This window comes from Dicentrarchus labrax, unplaced genomic scaffold, assembly GCF_905237075.1.
Source record: "Dicentrarchus labrax unplaced genomic scaffold, dlabrax2021, whole genome shotgun sequence".
Lineage (NCBI taxonomy): Eukaryota > Metazoa > Chordata > Actinopteri > Moronidae > Dicentrarchus > Dicentrarchus labrax.
Window position 1 is genome coordinate 15,583,941 of NW_026136702.1, and position 10,214 is coordinate 15,594,154.

Sequence of the window (10,214 nt, forward strand, 5' to 3'; positions counted from 1 at the left end):
CATGCCAAAATTTACATCCAGAGACACAATGCAACCACTGCAACACTATGTGATAATAGTAGACGTCTAGGCACAGTGGTGAAGATTTGTTAGAAATGGGGAATTATGAATCAGATGTTGTGGACAGCTCAGTTACATTTGAAAGCCAGATCAAGCCATTGTTGCATGCATTGCTCCTGATTTATATACTGCAATAGATTACTTGACTGCTAAACTGAGCTTAGAGTAGCTTTACTGTTGTACAATTAAAGTGACTTATGAGCCAGACTGAAAAGCAGCTGTCTCCTTAAATGCCAAAAAATTACAAATTCATAGTTAACTTTGAAGTCCTGAACGTTACTGATGTGTGGAGAGAAAGTCGGGATGTAGGCTAAAGCTGCCTGATTAGTGAGTAATCCACATGTTGCTGATTTTGTAACATTTTTCCATCTACTGAAAGAGTCTGACTCTAGGAGGCACCATCATACAGTAAACAGATAATTGGCGAGCAATGTATGTGCAAAATCTGTATATACTAAGTCCCCCTCCACTAAATATGTTTCTTCTTGTTCCTACAGTTGGATATTTGAGCTCACTGTGCAGAATGATGTCGGTGCAGAGTTTGACACTAGAAGGATTTTTTCACATTCATGCTGAAAGTGGAAAGTTTCTCTGTGCTCATTGAAAATCAGATTTTAAGGGGCGGGGCCTACAAGCATGATTTGTGACAACACAAATAGCTTGGAAGTTAAACAAGGTCCGGTTTGTCACTTATACGTACTAATATAAAAGTGTAGAAAATGTAGAAACTTGAAGTCACAAGTGCAAATACACTGTGAATGGACTTCTTGCATCTAGCAGGAAAACTTTAGAAATGAACAAAATTTGCATATTCATAGATTCTGGATTTTTTTTTTTATAAGGTAGAAGAAGAAGATGCTTTTTTGAGGATTTTTATGTGAAGAAAAAAGACATAGAAGACACACATTATTGTTCCAAACACACTATTTGGTCATAATACATGTCTAGAAGGGAATCTTTAATACATTTTAAATATTGGGCTAGGAAAAGGGAGATACCTGAGACAATGTAAGTGGTGTTTCAAGTAAAGGTCAATAGATGAGGTGGGCTTGCTTCCAGATGCATCAGACTGCTCCAAGTCAAACTCCAGTGCACAGTTTCACCTAACTTTGCACACTCATTTTTGATATTTTGTCAATGCTAGTAAGTAAAAGTCTGCATAAGGTAGACCTACTTCCAGGTTTCTATGGCAAACTGCTCCCAGTCACTACAATATACTTGAGTAGTGAGTTGTAATTGTAACTGAATTGCCCATAGACAGCAAGCATCTTAAAAGGAAAGCAAGGGTCACTAAGTGCTTCACAAGTCAATAAAAACCAAATAAAAAGACAACACATACAACATCCATGAAAAGTAACCTCTTGGTTACTTATACAAGTTAACACTAACTATAAGGGCTTCCATTTAGTTGTGATTGAATTAAGGACAGTTGTTTGTCAACCAGTTGGTGTTTACTGAAGTTACAACTTAAGTAGAATTTTGAGGTACTTTTAATGTTAGGCTACTTTATACTTACATTTTGGAGAGGGATATTTTACTTTTTACTCTTCCTACATTTATTTGACAGCTTTAGTTGCTAGTTACTTTGCAGATTCTGATTGGTAATACAAAACCAAAAAATACATTTCAATAGACTGATAGAATGATTGTTATGGCTAAAGCTACCCAGCAGTATATAAAGTGAATTAAATTAGCTTCACCTTTACCAGCTACAACATGGGGATACACACATTAATGCACTAATTATAATCCAGTGGCCAGTTTTCTGAAATGAGCCACTTTGCATAAAGACTGCTTTTCTTTGAGCCTATTAATGATACTACTATTGTAGATGTAACTTCTTCTGACCTCGAGTAGAAGAAGAACAGGACAATCCCCAGCATCAGTTGCATCAAGATAAGACTTGAAGTGTATAAATTCAGTGCTGTGACTCTGGTGATTGCCAGATTTGAATTCATGAAACATATCATGGTTCTCCTAGACATTTAACAGCTGTTCAACAACCATATTTGGTGATGGCACTCTGTTTAGAGATCGGTCAATGGTTTGCATTTTTAGAAGCAGTTGAACTATACACAGTTTGAACTCAGCTGCAATAGTGGTTTTTATCCAAAGTGCTTCACAATTTGGCTCTTCTTCACCCATTGACGCACTCTCACACAACGATAGCAGGATGTTACCATGCAACGGTGCTAAGGATCAAACCACCAACCCTGTGACAAGGAGGTGGAGCAGTAGCGGTGAGTAGACATTTTTAAGGAGACCATACCATTGCACGGAGGTCACGAAAGGGGAAAGGTGAAAAATGAGTCAACACTCTTGGCTGTGGCTGTGCAGTAACTTAAAGGTTCTGACATAAGTGAGTCAAATAAAAAGTGCGTATTGAGGTATTTGACAAGCCTATACACACACAGAGCTGGGATTACGTACTGACATATAAATAGGATGCTATTAGGATGACCTAATAAAGTAAAGATTTCTCCCATATGGACGACATACTGAGGGGGCTGATCATGGGAAAATGACTCCTAATAAAAGATCCTAATAAAGTTAAGCATCAGTTCACAATAATCAGATGCCTATTATTTCTGGAGTCAAATTAAGCATTCAATAAGGAGGAACCATTCAAGCCCAACTTTACAAAAAAGAAAGTTAATAAAAAGGCACTCTATTTTGTTTACCATCTATTTCTCTTTCTCTATCTCAAACAAACACACACACACACACACACACACACACACACACACACACACACACACTTAAAGCCCCCCATCCTCGTCTCCCCATAGCCATTACCCCCTCCCCTCTCTACACATTGACCTTCACCACAAGGGTCCCCGCTCAATTTTTCAGCTTCTTTTTTTTTTCAATTTTCCCATACATAGTACCCGCTGTTTTATTGGCGCCTGCAGGCGGAAGCAGCTTTTTCTATTCCCTTAGACCAGAGAAAACTAGATGTGAATACAATAAGGTCAGCTGCTGTTCTTCATGCACTGACGCTCTCACTCACACACTGATCCTCTGCTGTTGGGCAAACTGAACCAACTTGCTTAAGCAAAGTGTGTGAAATGGAAGCAAATCCAAATCTTCATAGAAAATACTTTTCTATGGTTATTTTAAAAGAAAAAAAAGTAAATAAAATGTAAGCCCTGTCGGTTCCTTTGTTTCCTTTTAACTGGCTTTATAGTGGAAACTAAGCTACTCAGGCTGGAGTGGAGCTTTGAAAACAATGGCGACCACAATCACTTAGTTATGTGTATGCTATTATAAAATCATTCCCAATAAGTCATTGATTTTGGCTCAATACACATCTTTAATGACTCAACAGATGTGAAAAACTGAGTCATTTAGTTTTGATGAGGCTCTGCTTTTCCACCATTAAGAAGATATACAGCTGTAATCTTTGCTGCTGTTTATAATATTACAGTGGCAGATCGGCAGGTGAGGCTCTAACTAACCACATTTTTTCATTTCAAATTGTGTTTCAATTTGTCCCATTTTAATTCAATTTAATTCAAAGACTTGATTTTTCCATTAAGGGACTTCACCCAGGGGCAGCGGCACGCAATACAACCAGAAACTCACACACGAACATCTGAGTGAGTTTTAGCAGCAGAGAATCCAAACCCTTTCTTTTTTTTTGTTAGATAATTATGTATGAATGATGGAAAGAGATGCACAGACCTGCTGTTGAACTATACATGCACAGATCAGGTTCCATTCTTGCAGTCTACAAGACAGTGTTAATTTGATAATGTTAAAATTGTTTATATTTTGCTGTAAAGATCCTGAAGCTCGGGATTTTAGTGCCAGTGCAACACTCGGTGCAAGGTTTAGTGAGATTTTTTCGTGGTCAAACAACAGTGACTATACTGGCAGAAATGAGCAGAGAGCAGACAAGGAGGTGTGGTAGGCATGGGAAGTCACAAAGAGGACATACAAAATGTCCATGTTGTAGTGTAGTATTAGATGATACACAAGAGCTAACGTCTATAGAAGAGGCTGCAGCAAAGACAGTCAAGCAGAAAGAGAAATAAAGAAATAATGAGCAGGAGAATTACAGGCATCATGGACAGGAAGGAGAGTAGATGAGGAAAGCAGACCGACAGAGACATGCAGAAACAGGAGGAGAGACAGACCAGCAGAACAACATAAAAAAGGGGGAAAACACATGCACAAAGATGATCTTTTAATATTAAGAGTGGCTGGGACAAGTTGGGGAAGAATGTGCATATTCAGCATATGTCAGCCGGAGACACAGAGTGCGTTCTGCAGCATCAGCTAGCTAACGCCATAAAGAGCAGCACAGTCACTCAGCAGCTACATGTTGTACTGAGGTTTCTATTGGGTCAAAATCTTAACAAATTATTAAGAAAGTACTACAAACAGCATCTGCACCTCTTAAGAAATCCTTCATATCAGGTTGTTTCAGTAGTTCTGTGTCAAAAATGGATCATTTGGGGCGTGCTGATAGTCTACTAGACACATACCATGTAAGAGCAACTCCTCTATCCCTCAACAGTCAGTTTCTCCATCACCACTATCAATAAAGGCTTGAAAATTACAAAAACATACTGTGAAATTGGGTCATTTTAAACAAATATGACCCTGAGGTCGCAGCAGCATTTCACATACTTTTCCTTGCCAACTTGCATAATCAACATCTTTACCGTCCAGACACGAAATGACATCATGCCAAGTGTACTCGCATGTGTTTTCTTAACATGGGGCCAAGTTGCGGGGTAGTTAAAGGTGCTTGGAGGGGGTTGAGTTTCTTGTCAGAAGTGGTGGAAGAAGTACTCAAACCTTTTACTTAAATGTTACAATACCACAGTACAGAAATTCTGTGTTACAAGTAAAAGTCCTGCTTTCAAAACTTTACTCAAATAAAAGTACAAATTTTGTATTTGCAAAATATACTTAAAGGACCAGTGTTTGGGCGCCCTGATAGCTCACCTGGTAGAGCTGGCACCACATGTACCAAGGCTGAGTCCTTAGGTTAGAATCCGAACTGTGGCCCTTTCCTGCAATTCACCTCTTTTTACCCCTTTCTTCCTGTCTATCCAGCTACATATAGGCAAAAAGCCCCCCCAATATGTATACATATATATTTTAGAGGACCAGTGTGTAGGATTAAGTGGTATCTAACAGTGAAGTTACAGATTGCATCCAACTGAAGTATGTAAGAAAAACAATGGTGGCCATGAAACTCGTGAAAAACACGGAAGGCCCTATCTACAGCCAGTGTTTGGCTTGTCCGTTCTGGGCTATTGTAGAAGTATGGCAGACTCAATGGAAGGCGACCCGCAGCGTCTGTAGATAAAAACAGCTCATTCTGAGGTAACGAAAACACAACGATTACTATATTCAGGTGATTATACATTACAAAATAACTTTCCACTTTCAGGGTCTACTCCTACACTTCTCTCCTTCATCACATCTTATGCTACAGTGAAGCTAAAAATACAATGCTACTACAGCCGGCATTATTCACCAGCAGCTTGGACAGAAGCACATCTGATGTACCAAATGAAATGTGACTCGTTTTATTGCAGCTATGGAAATTTTCACTGGGTGCCTTGGAAAATCAATAGCACTCACCACAGTCTTGCTCCGTTTCAGACATGGTTAGCTGCCTGGGAATGACTTAACCATTTTAGTTGCTTACATGACTGACAAACAAATGTGGCGATACAGTCTGCCCCACCACCGCGCCCACACGGTTTCTGATGTACATGTAAACCTTTCCCAAAAATACGGGTTGCTAATTTTGTGTTTTCCTCCGTGTCTCCTGCCCGTTTTAAACTGTCTTCAACAGAGGAGGAATTATGGCTTTGAATCTGCGCCAGGCATTCCTTCATGTGACTGTTAAGTGTGATTTATGAGTGACAACAGAAACACACAGAGGGAGAGAGAGATAGAGAGAGAGAGGAAAGAGAAGAGAGAGGAAGGAGTTGGGGGTGCGGGGTGGGTGCAGTAAGTAAGTTTCCGAGCTTTGAGGTAAGTTATAGGTCTTTGAGGCAACAGGTGTTGAAGCTCTGCATTCAGAAGCTTTCAAATTGCACATGTGGTGCACGCTTCAGATGGACGTATGTAAAACACACACACACACACACACACACACACACACAGAGAGAGAGAGAGAGAGCAAAAACTGGAGAATGATACAATGTCTTTACCACCTGTAGCCTGCAAGTGTGCTTTCGAATTTCACCCTTTTTCTTTCCTGAATATTTCCTCTGTTGTTTTAAGATATATCTCACACACACACACACACACACACACACACACACACACACACACACACACACACACACTTAATGATGATGAATGACTCACTGATTAAATGTGCACTGGGCTGTGCTGTTTCATAGAGCGGCAGAAGTGAAGAGTGATGAAGGTTTATAATTGAGCTCCACTGATTAGAGCAAAATACTTTTCATATGACACCCTGATAAAGTACAGATCCATACTGAAACACTCACGTACCATTTATTATTAATAATTATTATTATAGTGTTCAGTGCTGTTTAGAAGCATTCTATATCATACTTATCAGGGTTTGGAAATTCCTTTTTGTTTGGCTAATGCAGACTTCGCTGCCATGATCCTGTAAAACAGTCAAGCGGATTTAAACCAAGTGACTTGCTGGTTATGCCTGCCAGAGAAAATCCAAAGGCTCACATCAGGCTTTACATCAGTGGGGGAGAGCTCATGACTTCATTCAACCAGGCAGAAGTAAAAACAGCTCTCTGATGGAGTCTAATTGTAATGCAGGAACAAGAGGGAAACACGCTTGAATGGTGGCTCTTGTTATCCTAGACACATGGGGATTGTGTGCCACTGAATGCAACTTTTTACATCTGTCCAAACCACAAACGTTCAGTGAGGACTCAAGAGCAAGTTCTGTAGGTGATATCACACAAACAGTCTTATAGCCCAGTGGATCTTACACTGAAAAAGTTGTTTCAGTTCAGCAGTAAGTTTACCAAATACAGAAAAACCATTCATACCACAGTCACAATCATCCAACTTTCTACCAAAATCTTATCAACGTCTCAGTTAGTTTTGGGTGTGGGGGTGACCCGGGGGGTGAACCAGTCTGAGCATTACCTTTCCCGCAGGCTCCCCGCTGAATGAAAAGAACAGGTGGCTGCTGCAGCTTCTGCGCCCGCCGGCTGACCCTCTTCAGCTCGCAGATATTCCGGTAGGACACCCCATCGCTTCCACAAACCGGATCGGTGGTTTTGCACACGCAAGTCCCAGTCTTGCTTCTCCTCCTCACCGTGACAGTGTACGCCACCCCGCCGGAGACCGAGCACTCCATCCCCTCTCCGCACATCGGGTCCCCGAGCTTCCCGGTGCCGCCGCAAGCTTCGCCCTCGCCGGACGCGCACACCGGGCAGCAGTGGCAGGCATCGAGGGTTTGTCCCGCCTGGCAGTCCGCTGGTAGCCGGGGACACATCGACTTGTCACACCGAGCAGGACATCCGATAACATACCGGCTGGAGACCTGCGCATCTGCCGGCACGGACGCAAAGGCTACGATTACGCACAAAGACAGTGACCAAAACATGATTCCAACTAAAGAAAAAAGAAGTTTAAAAAAGAAAGTTAAATAGAAAGTCTAAAAGTGCGCTCTCTGCTTGCAGCGTTAGGGGATTAGAGAGCTCAGTAGTGCTGAAAGGGGGGAGTCACTTCAGCTGGAGAGGCATTTAACAGAAAGTCCACTGCGCAGCCAATTACGCGACTTTACGTTTTTTTTTGCAGGCTCCGCATCATAGAGCCAACTCACTCTGTGGATAATCACAATGAGCCCGGTGATTGGTGGGTTTACATGACGCACTTGAACGGAAGAGTGAGGATAAAATAAGAAACAGAGGAAAGTTGTTTTCAAGCAGAAGCACTGCTGGAAAAGTGACCAAGATCTGCGTTAATTCTTCTCTCTCTCTCTCTCTCTCTCTCTCTCTCTCCTCTTTCTGCTGCTTCCCTCGGAGTTGAGGAGGTCAAGGTCACCCAACAGCACCTCTGGAGCTTGTAGACACTGAAAGAAGCTCAAGAAAATCGACGCTTTTGGCAGTGTTTGCTGATATTGGCACTGACCCTGATTTAATTACTTACAAACAAATAAAAATAGAGAATTTAAAACTCAGCAGTGCCGCCCAGATGTTTTATATGCTGCACAGCCCTCCACACATCCTGCAGGCCTATTTCCTGCATGTTGTTTTTAACTACTCCCTTTATGAAATTAGTCACTCCTGGCATCCACGCAGGCCTTACGGCTATTTAGTGGTGGGTGTATTGTGGGATTTGGGGAGTTAATGTAGCGCTTTCACATAGCTCTTCATAAACAACCAAATTTGTTCTAATTGGAAATTAGCAAGAGAACTTCAATAATCAATTTGATCTTATCCTAGCTCTGTGGGTTATATGCACCCAGCTGGCGGGCAAATAAGCAACTTCACATGGGCTTACCAAATAAAAACAATCCAGTTAAACGTTAAATCACTCAAAAAGTAATCTAAACATTTCTTTCAATGACCATTTGTGCCACAAACTAAATGGAAAACTTTTCTTTCTCTCTTTCTTTCTGGAAATACCATAAAATAATCTGATTGTTTGTTAAATTGACAAACATTTCCAGCATTAAGAGACTAATTTTCAGTGTTGGCGAACAACAAATCTCTGTTAGGTTTTAGATGTCTGTGGTGAGCTGTAAAAGAATCCAATAAAGACTGAGGCAATGAATCAGCCTCATAAAACACCTCAGGACAATGTGATTGATTATGGGCACGGGGTCGTATTAATGGTTTAAATAGTGTGCCTGGATGCAGGGGAGCACCCCTCAGAGGCCCTGCTCGGGAATGGAGGGACGAGGCCCCCTGCGGTGCGTGGGGAGCTCGGGTTAACACAAGCTTCTGTATCCAAAAGGCAATTAGAGAGGGGCATAAAGTGACAGAGGGCAGTTACATGACTGCACTGCCTTGTACAGCACAGGAGTTAATTGAGAGGGTATACATTCATTCCTGAGCTCAGAAATGTAAGCATCATGTTTGGACTGATCCAAAAATGAATGAAACTCAGACAGCCTCAGTGTGACCTTACAGCATCATCAGACCCATTATGTGGCAGTACTCGTTGGAGCACAAGGACGTTGGCGAGAAATGGTGGGAAAATCTGCAGATGAAAACAACCTCATCTATAAGGAACACCCATTCTCCAACCAGGGCCAGTGAGCATAGCCAAGGATGGACGCCACTGAGGTCTGTGTGATCTCTCCACTCCAGTCTGCAATGATGTCTTTGGCTGTGAGGGAGGCCCTTCCGAGTCCAAATGGGGCTCGCCTGAAGCCACACCAAAGTGTTGCATCCTCCAATAAGGAGCTGATATGTACTTAGTGAATATGGAGCTCTACAGTGTGCAGTATATCCAAGAGCTGTACATCCAAGCTCCTACCCCTCAAACATCCACCATAGTGCCTACACATGCAGTATCCACGATATAATGTACAAAGACTGAAGCCCAGAATATGCCATAGCTCGCCCTCTGACTGATTAAAGAGGCTCTGCATATTCAGCATTGCTCCATGACCTCACTCTGTAAATCCATCTACTACACATGCTGTGTAAACCTCATTATGAGCTGATGAAGGGTTACCCATAGGTACATGACTGAATCAACAGTACTGAAGAGGAAATGCAGACTGCATGCAGTAGTGGAATGTAACTAAGTACATTTGATCATTTACAGTACTTAAGTACAAATTTGAGGTACTTGTACTTTATACTTCTACTCCAATTCAGATGGAAATATTTTACTTTGTTACTTATGAGTGCAGATTAAGCGTTACAAAACATATAATAAATTTATGAAACGTGATGAAGTTACAAATTGAACTATCCAGCAGTATTTAAAATAGTAAGCTCCACCTCAACCAACTACAACAGTAAACATACACCTTGATGCATCAGTAATAATAATCCAACAATATAAATATATATATATATATATATATATATATATATATATATATATATATATATATATATATATATATATATATATATATATATATATAGTGTTTTTGCACTATGAATACTTTTGATACTGTCACTAATAATACTACTTTTTTAGTCATTTATATTGTAAAAAGA

The 10,214-nt window shown here is 40.9% G+C and overlaps 1 protein-coding gene across 1 annotated transcript in view; it reads right to left on the reverse strand.

Annotated features, from left to right (window-relative positions):
* LOC127374531 (serine protease HTRA1A) overlaps nt 1–7,830 on the reverse strand; it is a 25,394-nt gene extending 17,564 nt beyond the window's left edge. The window contains exon 1 of the mRNA XM_051419976.1: nt 7,174–7,830. Within this exon, the coding sequence (XP_051275936.1) occupies nt 7,174–7,636 (463 nt within the window). The 5' untranslated portion in view covers nt 7,637–7,830. The remainder of the gene's footprint in view (nt 1–7,173) is intronic.
* Nucleotides 7,831–10,214: the final 2,384 nt, after the last annotated feature.